The 18,644-nt window shown below is 47.7% G+C and overlaps 1 protein-coding gene across 1 annotated transcript in view; it reads right to left on the minus strand.

Moving 5' to 3' along the window:
- Positions 1-2,314: 2,314 nt before the first annotated feature.
- LOC140428189 (uncharacterized) overlaps positions 2,315-18,644 on the minus strand; it is an 85,761-nt gene continuing 69,431 nt past the window's right edge. The window contains exons 9-11 of the mRNA XM_072514360.1: positions 17,659-17,895; positions 10,437-10,853; positions 2,315-5,668 (exon numbers count right to left, since the gene is read on the minus strand). Coding sequence (XP_072370461.1) covers positions 4,782-5,668; positions 10,437-10,853; positions 17,659-17,895 — 1,541 coding nt within the window. The 3' untranslated portion in view covers positions 2,315-4,781. The remainder of the gene's footprint in view (positions 5,669-10,436; positions 10,854-17,658; positions 17,896-18,644) is intronic.

Raw genomic sequence — 18,644 nt, forward strand, 5'->3', positions numbered from 1 at the left:
AATGTGAGTCGTGCATATTTGAATATGAGAGACGTGTGTTTTTGAATATGAGAGAAGTGTGTGTGAATGTGAGAGTGTGTGAATGTGAAAGAGACGCGAGTATGAATGTGAGAGACGTAAGCTTGTGTGTGAATGTGAGAGATGTGAGCATGTGTGAATGTGAGGGACGTGAGCATGTGTGTGAATATGAGAGTCTGTGTGAATGTGAAAGAGACGTGAGAGTGTGAATGTGAGAGACGTGAGCTTGTGTGAATGTGAGAGATGAGCGTGTGTGTGAATGTGAGAGACGTGTGTGTGAATATGAGAGATGTAAGCGTGTGTGAATGTGAGGGACGTGAGCGTGTGTGTGAATGTGAGACGTGAGTGTGTGAATGTGAGGGACGTGAGCGTGTGTGTGAATGTGAGACGTGAGTGTGTGAATGTGAGCTTGTGTGTGAATGTGAAAGACATGAGAGCGTGAATGTGAGAGACGTGAGCTTGTGTGTGAATGTGAGAGATGTGAACTTGTGTGTGAATGTGAGACATGAGCGTGTGTGTGAATGTGAGAGTCTGTGTGAATGTGAAAGAGACGTGAGAGTGTGAATGTGAGAGACGTGAGCTTGTGTGTGAATGTGAGAGATGTGAGCTTGTGTGTGAATGTGAGGGACGTGAGAGCGTGAATGTGAGAGACGTGAGCTTGTGTGTGAATGTGAGACATGAGCGTGTGTGTGAATGTGAGAGACGTGTGTGTGAATATGAGAGATGTGAGCGTGTGTGAATGTGAGGGACGTGAGCGTGTGTGTGAAGGTGAGATTCTATGTGAATGTGAAAGAGACGTGAGAGTGTGAATGTGAGAGCCGTGAGCTTGTGTGTGAATGTGAGAGATGTGAGCATGTGTGAATGTGAGGGACGTGAGCATGTGTGAATGTGAGAGTCTGTGTGAATGTGAAAGAGACGTGAGAGTGTGAATGTGAGAGACGTGAGCTTGTGTGTGAATGTGAGACATGAGCGTGTGTGTGAATGTGAGAGACGTGTGTGTGAATATGAGAGATGTGAGCGTGTGTGAATGTGAGGGACGTGAGCGTGTGTGTGAATGTGAGAGTGTGTGAATGTGAAAGAGACGTGAGAGTGTGAATGTGAGAGCCGTGAGCTTGTGTGTGAATGTGAGAGATGTGAGCATGTGTGAATGTGAGGGACGTGAGCATGTGTGTGAATGTGAGAGTCTGTGTGAATGTGAGACTTGAGAGTGTGAATGTGAGAGACGTGAGCATGTGTGAATGTGAGAGTCTGTGTGAATGTGAAAGAGACGTGAGAGTGTGAATGTGAGAGACGTGAGCTTGTGTGTGAATGAGAGATGTGAGCTTGTGTGTGAATGTGAAAGAGACGTGAGAGCGTGAATGTGAGAGACGTGAGCTTGTGTGTGAATGTGAGAGATGTGAACTTGTGTGTGAATGTGAGACATGAGCGTGTGTGTGAATGTGAGAGACGTGTATGTGAATATGAGAGATGTGAGCGTGTGTGAATGTGAGGGACGTGAGCGTGTGTGTGAATGTGAGACGTGCGTGTGTGAATGTAAAAGATGTGAGCATGTGTGAATGTGAGGGATGTAGCGTATGTGTGAATGTGAGAGTGTGTGTGAATGTAAAAGAGATGTGAGAGTGTGAGAGTATGAGACAGAGATGTGAATATATGTGAGGGTGTGTGTGAATGTGTGAATATGAGACACGTGAGAGTGTAAAATGTGAGATGTGACAGTGTGTGAATGTGAGAGACATAAGCGTGTGTGTGAATGTGAGAGATGCGAGCGTGTGTGAATGTGAGAGGCGTGAGCGTGCGTGTGAATGTGAGATGTGAGCATGTGTGAATGTGAGAGATGTGAGCATATGCGTGAATGTGAGACGTGAGCGTGTGTAAATGAGACACGTGAGTGTGTAGATGTGAGAGTGTGTGAATGTGAGAGACACGAGTGTGTGAATATGTGAGACGTGAGCCTGTGTGTGAACGTGAGACACGTTTGAGTGTGTATGAATGTCAGAGAGATCTGAGGGGGGGGTGTATTTATGAGAGAGAGATGTGAGCGTGTGTGAAGTGGGAGAGAGATGCAAGTGTGCCAATGTGAGAGAGAGAGACATGAGTGTGTGTGTGAGGGAGAGAGAGAGAAATGCGAATGTGTGTGAATGTAAGATGTGAGCGTGCGTGTGAAGTGGGAGAGAGAGATGCAAGTGTGTCAATGTGAGAGAGAGACGTGATTGCGTGTGCGCGAGGGAGAGATGTGTGTGTCCGACATTAGAATTTTTTTACCAGCATAATTCCTCCCATTAAAAATGACAAAAGGTAAAGCTTATATATTTTTAATCAAACTTGTTTACATTTGATTACTGTGCTCGCACCTATTTGAGGCAAAGTGAAGGGTACCGACATGATAAGAATGCTTGGGGTTTCCCGATGCTCTTGGTAGTTCGCTAGAGATTCCACGGCTTGAAAAATTTGGGAAACCCTTGACTAACTGACCTATAGTTTCCTGCTTTCTGAACCCTCCTTTCTTGAATAATGGTCTTGCGTTGGCTATTTTCCAATCCTCCAGTATCCAGAGAATTTTGGAAGATTACAACCAATGCTCCTAATATATCTACAGCCATTTCTTTTAACACTATTTGGTAAGAGACAACAGGTCAGCGGACTTGTCAACCTTTAGTGCTAATAGTTTTTTCCAATCCCTTTTCCAAGTGATTGTTTTAAGTTCCTCCCCTTGTCCCCCACCTTTTACCTCTTGGGTTTCAAGTGTTCTTGGTATGTTTTTTGTGTCTTCAACAGTGAAAACAGACACAAAATATCCATTCAATACTTCTGCCATTTCCACGTTTCCCATTATTAATTTCCTATTCTCATCCTCTAAGGGACCAACACTCACTTTAGTTACTCCTTTCCTTTTTAAATACTTGTAGACACTCGTGCCGCCTTTTTTTTATATTTCTCATGAGCTTTCTCTGGTATACTAAGTTTTCCCTCATTATTCTTTTAGTCATTCTTTGCTGATTTCTAAAATCATTCCATAATCTTGGCAGTGTTGTTTGCCTTTACTTTCAATTTTATATTGTTCTTAACTTCTTTAGTTAACCAGGGATAGTGCATCCTTCTCACAGAGTCTTTCTTTCGCAATGGAATATATTGTTGCTGAGAGTTATCTCTTTAAATGTCTGCCACTGCTTCTCTACTATCCTACAATTTAACCTACTTTCTCAGTCCACTTTAATCAACTCTGTCCCCATACCCTTGCAATTGCCTTTATACTCAAGTTAAACCCACACTTCTCACCCTCAAACTGAATATGAATTTCTGTCATATTATGATCACTGTTGCCTAGAGGCACATTTACCATGAGGTCATGAATTCTTTCTCATTACATATTGCAGGGTCTAAGATAGCCTGCTCCCTAGTTGGCACTAGAACATAATGTTCTAAGAAACTGTCCCCAGATGCACTCTGAACTCATCTTCCAAACTGCCTTTGCTAATCTGATTCATCCAATCCATATAAAGATTAAAATCACCCATGATTATTGCAGTGCCCTTCTTAAAAAAAAACATTATTTCTTCCTGCTCACTGTCCCAGAGTGTGACTATTGTTAGGGGGGCTGTAAATTACTTCCACAAATGACTTCTTACCTTTCTTATTTCTTATTTCTATCCAAACTGATTATACAAATTGATCTTCTGAACTAAGGTTCATTCCTGTATTAATGTCATCCATAATTCTCAAAGCCATCTTTTCCTAGTTTCCTTTCCTTCCAAAATACCAGTAACCTTGGATATTTAAATCCCAGCCTTTGTCACCTTGCAGCTACATATCTACAATAGCTATCAAGTCATATTTATCTTTATTTGTGCTATCAATTCATTCATTTTGTTATGAATGTTGTGCTTTTTCAGATACAGATACCTTTAATTTTGATTTGTTGCCATTCTTGCAAACTCTGTCCTCAGCTGTCAGTGCACTTTTAAGTGTATACGCTCTTTCCCTTCCTGCCAGACACTGGTCATCATTATCCAAGTCACTACCCTGCTCTATCGCCTTGCTCCTACTCTTAATTTCACCTCATCTCCCCTCACGTGATCCCTCAACTCCACTATTTAGTTTAAAGACCTCTCTACCACCCTGTTATACGACTGTCCCAGCAGGTACAGTTGAAGACTGTCCCATCGGTACAGCTCCCAATTTCCCCAATACTGGTAGCCAGTGTCGTGTTAATCGAAACCCATTTACGCCATACTTTGAGACATGCAGTCACTTCTGTAATCTTATTTAACCTACGCCAATTCACTCACGGCTCAGGTAGTAAACCAGAGATGATTACCTTTGTGGTTCTGCTTTTTCATTTAGATCTGAGATACTCAAAATCCATAAACAGAGAATCTTTCCCAATCCTATCTATGTCATTGGTACCCACATGCATCACGACCGGGCAGGCAGCCCAGCCATCTGGACTCCCACTCTCGGCTGTAGAGAACTGTGTCTATCCCCCAAACCATACAGTTCCCTGCTACCACTACATTTCTATTTACTCCTTTAATACCTTCCTGTACATGGTGCCATGGTCAATTTGCTGGCTGTTTGTGCAACAAAACTAGTAGCTGAAGTATTGGTTAAATGGCTGAATGTCAGCCTGCAAGTAATTGGCAGGAATTTAGCACAAGGTCAAGCAGAGAAGCTGCTTTTCAGGGGACACCCAATCCGAATGACATATCACTTTACGACCGAACATTCAGAAACCAAAGAGGGAGGCTTTCACAGCAATTTACAAGTCAGTGAGTGTTGGCATTTCTTTCCGCTCTTGCAGTGATTGTGTCACTTTTGTATCGGAACCTGATTTCACACTCTGTATTCCATGAATTGATGAGGAAGCAGCAGCTTCCTCTTTCTACAGTCCCACCGCAACTTGGCACAATCCTCTCGACAACTTCCTTCAAACCTCCATCGGGATGATCCCGGAGCCAGGTTGTGCCAGTCAGGTTGGCAACCACTGTCCCAGCTTTCTCAGCATCCTGTTGCAAGCTGCCAGGCAGATTTGACAGCTTGTACAAGAGTGGCCGGTTGCACTGGAGGTACTGACCATCTCTGTAACCTCTGCACTGGAGCTGGATCAAAAAGGAGGCACGGTCAGAGGTGGAAAACTGGAACACCTGCTCTATTCCTTCGTCAATAGCCACAGGATCCCGCACACTCCGCACACCGTAAAAGCTTGCATTGCACTGATACATGTGAACCTCTTTAAAAATAAATTGGAAGCAGTGTGTTTCATTGGTCTTCAAATATTCAGCTAAGGAAATGAAGGTGTCACAATGAAGGCTCAGAAACAGAGGCTTATTGCATAAGAAGGGATCAAACTCAACCAGCGACAGGAGGCGCGCCTTCACACCAGAGTCAAAGGAACTGCATCCAAAGTCTTCAGTCGCCAAGATCCTTCTGAGTTCCTTTGCAACATTCTGTTTGTCCACGCATCTTCCATGTTTTGATATCACTTCATTGGACTGATAGTCCTGGAGCCGTTGAAGAATGTCAGCAGTTTTCAGACAGATGTGTGTGAATTCTCCAGCTAGCAGCTCCCGGTTCCCACAGTTTGTCCTTTCCTCAGTCATGGGCAGTATAGATTTGGGTTGAATCACTTTCAGAATGATCCTTGCTGGAAGTCCTGGAACAAACACATATGGACTGAAATCTCAGGCAGCCAAATACAAGGTTAATAATTTCTCCACCAGTCTGTACAATGAATAAGGACAGAAGCAAATTACTGCGGATGCTGGAATCTGAAACTAAAGAGAAAATGCTGGAAAATCCAGGATTTTCCAGCATTTTCTCTTTGGCAATGAATAAGGACAGCAGTTTGTGCTGCTGGATTCCTGCTCACTGCCTTCTATGTGCTGCATACAACAACTTGGATTTAAACAGTGTCCTTATTGTTATAAAATATCCCAAGGAGCTCCCCAGGAATATTATCAAATGAAGTTTGGCACCAAGGCACGATGGATGATAAGATATGTAATCACTCGTCTCAATGATATTTAAAGAAGGAAAGAGACGGAACTTCCGGTGGCGGCATGTAGGTGGAGTTCGCACATTGGGTGGCTCCTGATAGAGTCTTCGATTTTTGGACCGTCATGCGCAGTCTCAGAGGTACTTTTTGGATGATCTGGTGTGGGAAGTTCTAAGTAATCAGTGGAACGTAGAAGTTCCAGAAGAAATGTCAGAGAAGGAAGGGGGCGAGCGAAAGGCCAGCAGGAGGGAAGATGGTGGGTGCTGGTTCATCAGGTGGGGCTGCTCCTACGCTCCAGTTATGATTGAAACTCTGGCCGAGGTGGTATCTGGGGAGTTTGAAAGGTTGATGGGGGAGGGGGAAGAGCCCTCCCTCTACGAGCTAGACAGGGCCCATTAGTAGCTCTGGTTGAAACCTAAAATGAATGAATGAATGGGCTGTGATAGTCTGCTTCCACGGTTATCTGGTGAAGGAGAAGGTTTTGAACTGGGTGAAGCAGAAGCGAGATGTGAGGTGGCAAGGTGTTATACGTATATACCAAGATCTTATGGCGGAGTTGGCGATAAGGCCTTTGTATTGGCCTTTGATCGCGTGAAGGCGGCGTTGTACAGCAGCAACCTGACGTTTGGAGTGGTCTACCAGGCGAAGCTGAGTGTGACTCACAATTCAAAAGACTTTTATTTTGAGATAGTAGAGGTGTTCGTGAAGTCTGAAGGACTGGGACTGGATTTGGACTTTGATGGTGTGGACTGGGATCTTTTTTCTTCGATTTTTTTAACTGTTTTTTGTTGTTTCTTTTCTTTTTTGGTTTTTCAGATGTTGTATTCTCCCCACTCTGGTGGGAGTGGAGGGTGGGGCCTTGGAGGGTTTTGGGCATGGGGTGGGTCGGGTTGCTGATTGTGTTTCTGGGAGGAGGAGGGGCTCTGCCAGGGAGAGGAACGATACTGGGTGAGAGGAAGTGGTTGGCGAGATTCTGGGAAGGGGGGGGTTGTGGGTTGACAATGACTAGAGGAAGGTGTGGGTCCCGCGGATGGGCGGGCCTGGAGTAGTGGTGTTGGTGGATAGAAGAGCCGGGGTGTGTGTGGGGGCGGGGGGGGGGTTTGAGAGGCCCCGGTCAGAATGGTGACGTGGAACCTGTGAGGGTTTGGGGGGACCAGTGAAGAGAGCCAAGTTTTCTTGTATTTGAAGAGTTTGAAAGCTGCTTTGGTGATGCTACAGCAGACCCATCTGAGGTGAAGGACCAGATGAAGCTTAGAAAGGGATCGGTGAGCCAGGTATTTCACTCGGGTTTTGATCATTTTGCATTTTGGAGAGCAGTTAAGGGGGGGGGGTCTTCTTGTGTTGGGGGTTTAATATGTTGGGCATGTTTTTGTTATTGTAAAATGCTGAAAATTGGAAAAAATACTTTTTTTAAAAATAGAAGGAAAGAGACGTGAAGAATTCAGGAGGGAATTTCAGAGCTTAGCATTTAAAAAATAAATTTAGAGCATTTATTTTGATTTTTTTCCAATTAAGGGGCAATTTAGCGTGGCCAATTCACCTACCCTGCACATCATTGGATTGTAGGGGCGAAACCCACGCAGACACGGGGAGAATGTGCAAACTCCACACGGACAGTGACCCGGGGCCAGGATTGAACCCGGGGCCAGGATTGAACCCGGGTCCTCAGAGCCGTGAGGCAGCAGTGTTAACCACTGCACCACCGTGCTGCCCGAGAGTTTAGCAGTTAATGAGGTATTAGAGCTGGAGGAGGTTACAAAAGGATGAGACTGTGGAGGCACTTGGAAACCAGGTTGAGAATTTTAAAATTGAATGTTGCTGGACCAGGATTCAATGTGAGCACAGGGGGAATGGAAATAGGTGGGCGAACAAGGTACATTCAGCAGAGAGTTGGGGGAGCTCAGATTGATGGAAAGGTCAAGTTGCAAGGCTTGCCAGGAGAATAATCAATTTTGTCGGTAACTAAAGCCACTTACATCGCCTTTTCAGCAGCAGATATTCTGAGACAAGGGTGGAGGCCAGCAACATTGCAGAGGTGGAAGTAGGTTGTTTCGGTGATAGAACGTAGAATCCTCAAAGTGCAGGAGGCCCTTCAGCCCATCGAGTCTGCACCAACACTCTGAAAGAGCACCCTACCTAGGTCCACTCCCCCGCCATATCCCCATAACCCCACCTAACCTGCATATCGTTGGGCACTAAAGGGCAATTTAGCATGGCCAATTAACCTAACCTGCACATCTTTGGCTGTAGAGAATATGGGAGCGGAAGCTCAAGCTCGGGATCAAGCAGAATACCATGGTTGAGAACAGGCTGGTTCAGTCTCAGGCAGTTGTCAGGAGAGGGATGGGATTGATGGCTAAGGAATAGACTTTCTGGAGGGACACTGAAGATAATGGTTTTAGTCGTCCTAATTAATAGAAGAAAACATGCTGATCTAGAGACAGTGGAAGGGTTAAGGGAGTTGGTGATGTTGGTGCCTTCCGTGGTATATACAGAACCTGACATTGTGCTTGTGGATGATGTTGCTGGGGGCAGCATGTAGAAATAAGTGAGGGCCATGGATAGATTCTTGAGGGATGCCAGAGGTAACAGTGCAGAAGCAGGAAGAGAAATAATTGAAGGCCATGTCTGGATAGATATGAATGGAACTACAAACTGAAATCTATTCTCCTCGCAATGGGTCCTGAGGCCAAGGGTGTTAGGGGGCAGCGTGACATCACATAGATGGGTTACCTCTAGCACTCTGCCCACCCCCGACCACATGTCTTTTTACAGTGGGGCAGGCAGGGATTAGGACAGAAAGCCCTCCTTTGCCCTACTAAGGCCCTTAAATGACCACATAAAGGCTTTTTCACACCCGCCCTCAATTTTCAGGCCGTCGGGCACCCTATTACTGATGGTGGAAAATAGAGAAAGTTCTCACCTTCGTTGTCGGGGGTGGGAGGGGGGCTCCATCAGATTTCTTATGACTGAGAGCACCCTCCCCTCATGGACAGGAGATCACTGGATCTCCCAATCCACCAACAACGAGATAACCCCCCCGCTGCAGTACCCATTCCAGCCACTGCAGCACTGTAACTGATTGCGTGCTGTCGGCTCCAAGCCAGGACTTCCTTCCATGTGAAATCCCGCCTGCTGTCAATCAGCACTAATTTAAGTGTGAAATGGCAGTGTGGGAATACAGCCTGCTTCCATTACAGACAATAAGTAGCATTGTAATGCCTGCCATTCAGTCCTCCCAGCACTGGTGGTGCTGAGCCAAGTCATTCACACAACCTGCTATTTTGTTTTGCTGTTTTTAAAAAAAAGGTAGTTAAGCTTAAAATTCTTTAGTTTACATAATTTCATTAATTTGTTCAACCACCATCATATTCCATAGTGACTGCTCCTATCCGCCCAACTTGATCCTCACTGCCAATCCCAGCTCCAATTTGCATTTTTTAATATATCGTTCCCAGATTTCCTCATGACTGTCGGAACCCAATCTCCAGGCCCCCTCCTTCAATTAAAGCTTCCACCCGGGGGAATTTACCCTGCAGCTCAGCCCACTGCGGGGGACTCCACTATCCGTGTTCTCCATCACATGACCACCTCAAAGTTGCAACTGCTCACCCTCTGAGACCCCTCACTTGTCCCCAGTGCATTGGTACACATACCCTGCCCCATCTCTACTCCTGACCCCCACTGTCCTTCTTGCCAAATTCCTGGATCTAAATCTTGTACTCCCTTAATCTCCCATCACAATTCTGCTGACAAATCATTGTCCCCATATCCCTTCTGTCCAAAACCTGAGGCTAAAGCCCCACCGGATACAGAAAGGGTAGCTGACTGCAGAATATCTCCTTTGTACATCTTTAAGAGAATGAAATAAAGATTTTCATCCACCTTGTGTTTTCCACAACCTCAGATGTCTCAAAGCGCTTTAAAGCCAATCAGGTACTTTGGAAGTGTAGTCTCTGATGTAATATAGAAAACGTGGCAGCCAATTGGTATACAGTACGATCCCAGAAACAATAATGAGATAAAAATCATATAATCTGATCTGTTTTAGTCATGTTGAAGGATAAATATCGGCCAGGATACTGTGGAGAATGTCCCTGCTCTTTTTCCAGATAGTACTATGAGATCTTTTATGTCCACCTATATAGGCAAACGGATACTTTGTTTAATATAACATCCAGAAGACTCAACTTTGACAGTGCAGCATTCCCTCAGTCCTACACTGGAGGGTCAGACTAGTTTATGTGTTAACCTTCTGGTTCGGGCAAGATTGCTACCACTGCACTACAGTAGATTCAATGATGTTGGACTGTTAGAAAGACTGGAATATAGAACATATAGACTGGTTTGTTACGGAAACTATGAACAGGAGTGTTGAACATTATTGCTTCCTAAAGACAGCTTTTGGAAGGAAACTACTCATTACCTTTAAAGCTGGTAATTCGTTTCACTGCTCGTGGGTGGCAACGATAAACACCACTCCGGACAGGAACTGCATCAAATTCCACCGAGTCCACGAAAGGGAAAAGATCTCTGACAAGCTGAGCAGTAAATGGAATGCTCCTGCGGAAGGTTTCAACTGTTCCCTCTGTCCAGAGCTCGGCCAGTTCCTTGAGGATTGTCACATCCACACGGCCATTCCTTTGCAGCCTCTGAAGGCATCCCATGACATCCAGGGTTGATACCTCAGAAGCGTCTTCTTCTACTTCAGCCAGGCAATCCCTCAGAATGAAAAGACAGATGCTGCTGAAGTGCTGAGTGAATTCTTCACCATGGTGACAATCGTCCAGCCCACTTTGAAGAAGTTTCAACAACAATGCCGCTCGTCGTGACAGGAACAAACCTGAGGAGGGGAACAAAGAACAGGAGAGTCCATCACCCTGAATAAACTTGCCAGCATTTCTGATGCATGGAGATGCAGTTGGTTCAATGGAATAAAACTCCCATCATGCTGTGATGCTGCACAGTGCCTGCAGGGAATGGCCATCATGAAATTATAAGCAGTCAGCCCACGACTAATCTTCCACTGGAGGTAGTGGATGGAAAATCACAAGCTCTGATCTTGCCATTGTGTGATGTGTGCTACAGGTGGCATTTGCGGGAGTTTTAACCCATTGTACATTCTGCTGTTATCTTGAATGTTAGATTGTACAGGCAACACGGTAGCATAGTGGTTAGCACTGTGGTTTCACAGCGCCAGGGTCCCAGGTTCAATTCCCTGCTGGGTCACTGTCTGTGCGGAGTTTGCACATTCTCCCCGTGTCTGCGTGGGTTTCCTCCGGGTGCTCCGGTTTCCTCCCACTGTCCAAAGGCATACAGGTTAGGTGGATTGGCCATGCTAAATTGCCCTTAGTGTCCAAAAAGGTTAGCAGTTATTGGGTTCGGGGGATAGGGTGGAAGTGAGGGCTTAACTTGGTCGGTGCAGACTTGATGGGCCGAATGGCCTCTTTCTGCACTGTATGTTCTATTCCAAAATACTGTAGTTCCCTTCAGTACATTAAACATACAAATAGAGCGAGGGATTCCAGACAATCTCGTCTAATGATTTCAACTTGTGTTGGATATTACAGGATCTGGGAGTTCTGAAAGTCTTTTATTGGGTAAATTCAGTGTTCCCAGCAAGGTATTAAGAGGCCCTCAGCAAGATAGCAAGCAGAAATAGAGGTGGGAAGAGAGTTAACGTTTCAGGTCAATGACCTTTTGACAGACCTGCAAAAGGGAAGAGATGTTAGCTGGTTTTAACAAGTACTGAGGTAGGGACAGATGGCAACAGAGGAAAGAACACAAGGTGTAAGGTTTGTTCCCTGTTTAGTTCCTTATTCGCCTTTCTTTTATTTTTACCACTACATTCTTGATCCATGGAGATTAATGGACCTCTAACCTTAAGGCACAACTTGTAAGTGGCCTGTGCCTTTAAATTCAAGCAGAGGATTGCAGCAGCTGGAGAGATCAGTGATGACTTGATTTAATTGATTTAGCTGATGGCTAATATATTGCCTAAAGGAGCGGTGCTCTGCCTGGTAACAGTGAAGATTGGGGACTTCCGGGTGCGGCTATGCAGAGCTAGGTCGCATATTCGGTAGCTCCCGCTTGGAACGGACTTTTGGGCTCTTTTACAGGGCCCCCAACGCATTTGTTTGACATTTCCTGGTGTGGGAAGGAGACTGCAACATTCCCCTGACAGTGTCCCCCAGGAATGGGATGTCTTTTGGTTACCAGACCCGGCAGAAACAGTAAAAGATTTGGCTGCAACTGCAGGATAAACAGGGCCTCTTCCAGCATGCAGGCAGGGGAAGGGCAAGCTTAAAGCTGCAAGCTGACCTGAGGGCCTTTATCAAAGGTGAATTCTAGCAGCAGAGGGAACAACTGTGAAAAGATCTCACCAAGGCCACTGAAGAAGCGGGGACGAGGCTTCCGGTGGTGGCCATGGAGGAGTAGGTCGCGCATTCGGCAGCTCCCGTCTGGAACGGACTCTTAGACCTTTTTCAGGAGTTTCCACAGACATTTTGGGGCAGATTGGTGAAACGAACACTGCCAAAAGGATTCCCTCCCGCAAAAACGGACTTTTGGGCTCTTTTCAGGGCCCCCAAGGGCACTTTTTTGACGTTTCCCGGTGTGGGAAGGAGTTAATAATAGCTCCCCGTCAGTATATGGCCTTAACTAGGAGCGGGGCGACAAAAAAGGTGGTGGTGGACCAGAAGAAGGGAGGGAAGAAGGACAAAATGGCGGCGGGCGGAGACCAGGCAGCGTGGAGGCAGTGGGCAGAGGAGCAACAGGAGGGTATCCAGCGCTGCCTCGGAGAGATTAAAACGGACCGGCTAGAGCCGATGAAGGCTTCTATTGATAAGCTGCTGGAGACACAGTCGGCCCAGAGGGTGGCGATCCGAGAGGCTCGACAAAAGATCTCTGACAATGAGGACGAGCTCTTAGGCCTGGCGGTAAAGGTGGAGGCGCACGAGGCGCTCCACAAGAAATGGCAGGAGCGGTTCGAGGAGATGGAGAATCGGTCTAGGCGGAAGAATCTGCGGATTCTGGGCCTCCCGGAAGGGCTGGAGGGGCCGGACGTGGGGGCCTATGTGGTCACCATGTTGAACTCGCTGATGGGAGCGGGGTCCTTCCAGGGGCCCATAGAGTGTTGGCGAGGAGGCCCAAGGCTAACGAGCCTCCGCGGGCGGTGCTGGTGCGGTTCCATCGGTTCGTCGATCGGGAATGTGTGCTCAGGTGGGCCAAGAAGGAGAGGAGCAGCAGGTGGGAGAACGCGGACGTTCGGATATATCAGGACTGGAGTGCAGAGGTGTCGAAGAGGAGTGCCGGGTACAATCGAGCGAAGGCGGTGCTGCACAGGAAGGGGGTGAAGTTTGGCATGTTGCAGCCGGCCCGACTGTGGGTTACCTACAAGGACCGGCACCATTATTTTGAATCTCCGGAGGAGGCGTGGGCCTTTGTTCAGGCCGAGAAGATGGACACAGACTGAGGGTCGGGATCGGCGATTGGGGACTGCGGTGGATATGTTGTGCCTATTTTTGGTTCGGGGGGGGCCTTTGCATTGTTTTGGGTTTCTTTTTCTCTGTGTTTTTCTCTTTCGGGTTGGGGAGGGTGGATGGGGTGGGTTGGGCACTGTTTTGGTTGGTGGCGGGGCCTGGTCGGTGGAGAGCGCAGTCTTTTTTCCCGTGCCGAAGACTGGGCGGGGCCGGGTCGGGGAAGTGAGGATTGTTTCCCGCGCTTAGAACGGAGGGGGGAGGGGGAGAGCCTGTGAATGGGGAGCGGGAGAGGAGGGTGCGCCACACAATGGGAGGAGTTGAAGGGGAAGCGGGAATGGCCAGGGTCAGCAGGGGTCAGCTGACTTGAGGAAGTACAATGGGGGGAGTAAACCAGCTAGGATGGGTCCTAGCCCGGGGGGGGGGGGGAGGAGGAAATCGAGTTGCTGCTGCTAAGGTCAAGGAGGAGCTGGAGCGAGTGGGGGGGTTGAGACGGGGGTATGCCGCTGTGGGGAACGGGCCCGGTGTGGGCGCGTGGCTGGCCGAGGAGGGGTCGTGGCTAGTCGGCGGGGGAGGGGAGTGGGTAGCCCCCTGATCCGGCTGATAACCTGGAATGTAAGGGGACTGAATGGGCCGGTTAAGCGGGCCTGCGTGTTCGCGTACCTGAAGGGGCTCAAGGCGGATGTGGTTATGCTCCAGGAGACACACCTGAAGGTGGCAGACCAGGTAAGACTGAGGAAAGGGTGGGTGGGTCAGGTGTTTCACTCGGGGCTAGATGCCAAAAATCGAGGAGTGGCGATCTTGGTGGGAAAGAAGGTGTCATTCGAGGCGTCGAGCATTGTGGCAGATAATGGCGGTAGGTACATAATGGTAAGTGGTAAGTTGCAGGGAGAGAGGGTGGTACTGGTCAATGTGTATGCTCCGAACTGGGACGATGCGGGTTTTATGCGGCGTATGTTGGGTCGGATCCCAGACTTGGAAGTAGGGGGCCTGATAATGGGGGGCGACTTTAACACGGTGTTGGATCCTGCACTGGATCGCTCCAGGTCTAGGACGGGTAGGAAGCCGGCGGCAGCTAGAGTGTTGAGGGGATATATGGACCAAATGGGAGGGGTGGACCCTTGGAGATTTGCAAGGCCGGGGCTAGGGAATTTTCATTCTTCTCACATGTCCAAATGGCTTATTCTCGAATCGACTTTTTCATTTTGAGTAGGGCGCTGATAGCGAGAGTAGAGGATACTGAGTATTCGGCAATAGCCATTTCGGACCACGCCCCGCATTGGGTGGACTTGGAGATGGGGGAGGAGAGGAACCAGCGCCCGCTGTGGCACTTGGAGGTGGGGCTGTTGGCAGACGAGGAGGTGAGGGAGCGGGTCCGAGGAAGTATAGAAAGGTACTTGGAGACCAACGACAACGGGGAGGTCCAAGTGGGGATGGTATGGGAGGCACTGAAGGCGGTGGTAAGTGGAGAGCTGATCTCCATTAGGGCCCACAAGGAGCGGAGGGAGCGGGGGGAGAGGGAGAGGCTGGTGGGGGAGATGGTGAGGGTAGACAGGAGGTATGCGGAAGAGCCTGAGGAAGGATTGTTGAGGAAGAGGCGCAGTCTCCAGGCCAAATTCGACCTGGTGACCACCAGGAAGGCGGAGGTGCAGTGGAGGAAGGCCTTTGCCAGATGGCAGGTGGTGGAATTCCCGCGGCTACTCGGGGGGGGGGGGGGGGGGTGGGAGTGGGGAAGATCTCGGAAACTTACCAGGTGATGCAGGAGGAGGAGGAGGCCTCGGTGGTGGAGTTGAAAGGTAAGTGGGAGGAGGAGTTGGGAGAGGAGATCGAAGAGGGGACGTGGGCAGATGCCCTAGGGAGGGTGAACTCTTCCTCTTCATGCGCGAGGCTCAGCCTCATACAGTTTAAGGTGCTGCACAGGGCACACATGACCGGGACAAGGATGAGCCGGTTCTTTGGGGGTGAGGACAGGTGTGTTAGGTGCTCAGGGAGCCCAGCAAATCACACCCATATGTTCTGGGCATGCCCAGCGCTGGAGGAATTTTAGAAGGGCGTAGCGAGGACGGTGTCGAGGGTGGTAGGATCCAGGGTCAAACCGGGCTGGGGGCTCGCAATATTTGGGGTGGCAGAGGAGCCGGGAGTGCAGGAGGCGAAAGAGGCCGGAATCCTGGCCTTTGCGTCCCTGGTAGCCCGGCGAAGGATTCTCCTTCAGTGGAAAGATGCGAGGCCCCCAAGCGTGGAATCCTGGATCAGCGATATGGCAGGGTTCATTAAATTGGAGAGGGTGAAATTCGCCTTGAGAGGGTCGGTACAAGGGTTCTTTAGGCGGTGGCAACCGTTCTTAGACTTTCTGGCAGAACGATAGACATTGGTCAATGGCAGCAGCAGCTCGGGGAGGGGGGGGGGGGTTACTTTATTTTTGTTTATGTTATTTACACTGGAAGGGTCTGAGGGGGTGTATACACCTGTTGTCTTAAGTCGGGGTGTTAATGTTAATTTATTATTTAGGTATGGGGGGGAGGGGTTTGGGGGATTGCTTTTTTAGATTGTGTTTTGTACTTAACCCTGTTGGGTTCTTTTTTCTTTCTCATTTTGTTATTGATATTTTATGAAAACCTTTAATAAAAATTATTTTTAAAAAACAGTGAAGATTGGTTCTGATTGGAAGATTGGTTATGGGCAGCACGGTAGCATTGTGGGTAGCACAATTGCTTCACAGCTCCAGGGTCCCAGGTTCGATTCCCGGCTTTGGTCACTGTCTGTGCGGAGTCTGCACATCCTCCCCGTGTGTTCGTGAGTTTCCTCCGGGTGCTCCGATTTCCTCCCACAGTCCAAAGATGTGCAGGTTAGGTGGATTGGCCATGATAAATTGCCCTTCGTGTCCAAAATTGCCCTTAGTGTTGGGTGGGGTTGCTGGGTTGTGGGGATAGGGTGGAGGTGTTGACTTTGGGTAGGGTGCTCTTTCCAGGAGCCACTTCCAAATTCGAAGTGACTTAACCACTCCGGGAGAACCCAAAAATTTGAATTAGAAATCCAATTGGGAACAGAAAAACCACAAGTGTTCAAGCAGTTCTGATCAATCCTTGTAATTCGGAAGTGTGTTAATGCATGCGTAACTAACAGGGCTATGAGGTAAAACTGATAGATTTTTGTGGCGAAAAACTGTCGGAGTTTGTATTCCGGAAAATAGTGAAAGCCGTACCCGTAATTACAGCACCGCCTTGGTACCCCTCGTTCCAAATTTTAAGAGAGTATTTAGAGAGGAAAGATGGCAATGCAGGCAATGCAACGCCTCATGAACCCTGAAGGATTCGTGGTCGCAGCGACCAGCAGCAGAGAAGGACCGTGTCCCGTTTGGGGACTGCGTTCTGATCACTTGGATCGATTTCTCCAATACTGGAGTTGTTCCCTGATCGCTGGGCGGTCCCTAAATGTCCGTTGGCCGCCCTTTGTCTTGGCTCCTGCTGACGCCGAGGAGTCTGGCTTGGCCTTATTCACCTGAAGTGTATCAATTGTGCCTGGGAATCGCTCATTACTATGCAGATGGCTGCTGGTTTCAGTGCTGTCTGGTTTTTGCAAGTTCCAATACACAGGATTTCTGCACTTGCTCGTTTTTGCCTGTGTTGGCTGAATTTCCCTTTAGTCTTTGCGGTTCTCCATTTTAAGTCGGGAAGTGGCCAACCCAGGTGGCTACAGCTCTCTCAGGTAGATTTCATGTCAGTATTTGAAGTCAAGGAGAGGAAGGTGCCTGGCTAAAATTGATCCTATAACCAACATTACTAAAACAGATTATCTAGTCATTTATCTTAATGCTGCTTTTAAGAACTTGCTTAATTCAATTTAGTGAATATGCTTCACTTCAAAATCCACTTCAAAATCATTTTGTTAATGTGAAATGTGTTGGGCAAGCTGATATTGCGAAATACTCTATATAAATACAACTTTGTCTTTCCTTTTCACTAACAGTCGTGACACATAACATGGGCAGCAATTTGAACCATGCAAAATGTCACAAAATACTGGGTGGGATTTTCCAGCCCTGCCTGCCACTGTGCCCGTCCGGTCCCACTGAAAGTCAATGGACTTTGGTAGGGCCACCTCCTGTAGCGGGTCTGGAAAACCCTAACCATCGTCTTTGCAATCTACAGGATTATGAGTATCTGGTCTTACGATATCTGTTAGCAGAAGCCATCTTTTGCCTGAGTCTCTCCTCATCATTGGTTTTTTCCATGAAGATATGGATCACCGCAGCAAGCTGGTGAAAATCTTCGGCACTTTCCAGCTCGAACAGGCAGTCCTGGACAACCTTCCGTGGTAGTCCCAGCAACAGGCCAAATTCACAAACATTTACCGACATGCCCCTGCCAGTGCCCAACTGAAGCAATGTTAATGCGTCTCTGACGAGCTCTAAATGAAGAAAAATCAACAAGAATAAAGGTGAATGAGCTGGTGTGTGGGTTTGAACCAAACTCTTATGACAGAAATTCCTCCCTCATTGTTGGATATTACAATCCAATGTGATAAGGTCACAGTGTAAGAATGGCATGGGCTTATGGCAACCTAATCCTGGACTTCCTGGCACTATGTTTGCAGTCTCACTCATACAGACCACAGAAGATATAAAACACAGAGGGATTTACATATGGGGAGCGGGCTCGAAGGGCTGAATTGCCTACTCCAGCGCCTAGTTATAATGTTCTTATGCTGACATTTTATGAAGCACAGAAACCAAGAGTAGGACATTCAATTCCTCAAGCCTGTTCTATCACTTTACTTGATAATGACTAACTGAGTGAACATTGACAAAAAATATATACACTGTCATTATATGGGTAAATAAACCAACATAGAGCTTTGTTATATAGGTTAAACTAGCATTCAGGTGCAGCAGGTAATAAAGAAAGCGAATGGAATGTTGGCATTTATAGCTAAAGGAATAGTGTTTAAAGGTAAAGAAGTATTGTTGCAACTATACAAGGCATTGGTGAGACTGCACCTGGAGTATTGTGTTCAGTTTGGTCACCTTATTTGAGGAAAAATGTGGTGGCATTGGAGGCAGTTCAGAGGAGGTTCACTAGATTGATTCCAGAGATGAGGGATTTGTCTTCCATAGATACAGAAACACAGAAAATAGAAGCAGGAGGAGGCCATTCGGC

Source organism: Scyliorhinus torazame, chromosome 8 (assembly GCF_047496885.1).
Source record: "Scyliorhinus torazame isolate Kashiwa2021f chromosome 8, sScyTor2.1, whole genome shotgun sequence".
Classification (NCBI taxonomy): domain Eukaryota; kingdom Metazoa; phylum Chordata; class Chondrichthyes; order Carcharhiniformes; family Scyliorhinidae; genus Scyliorhinus; species Scyliorhinus torazame.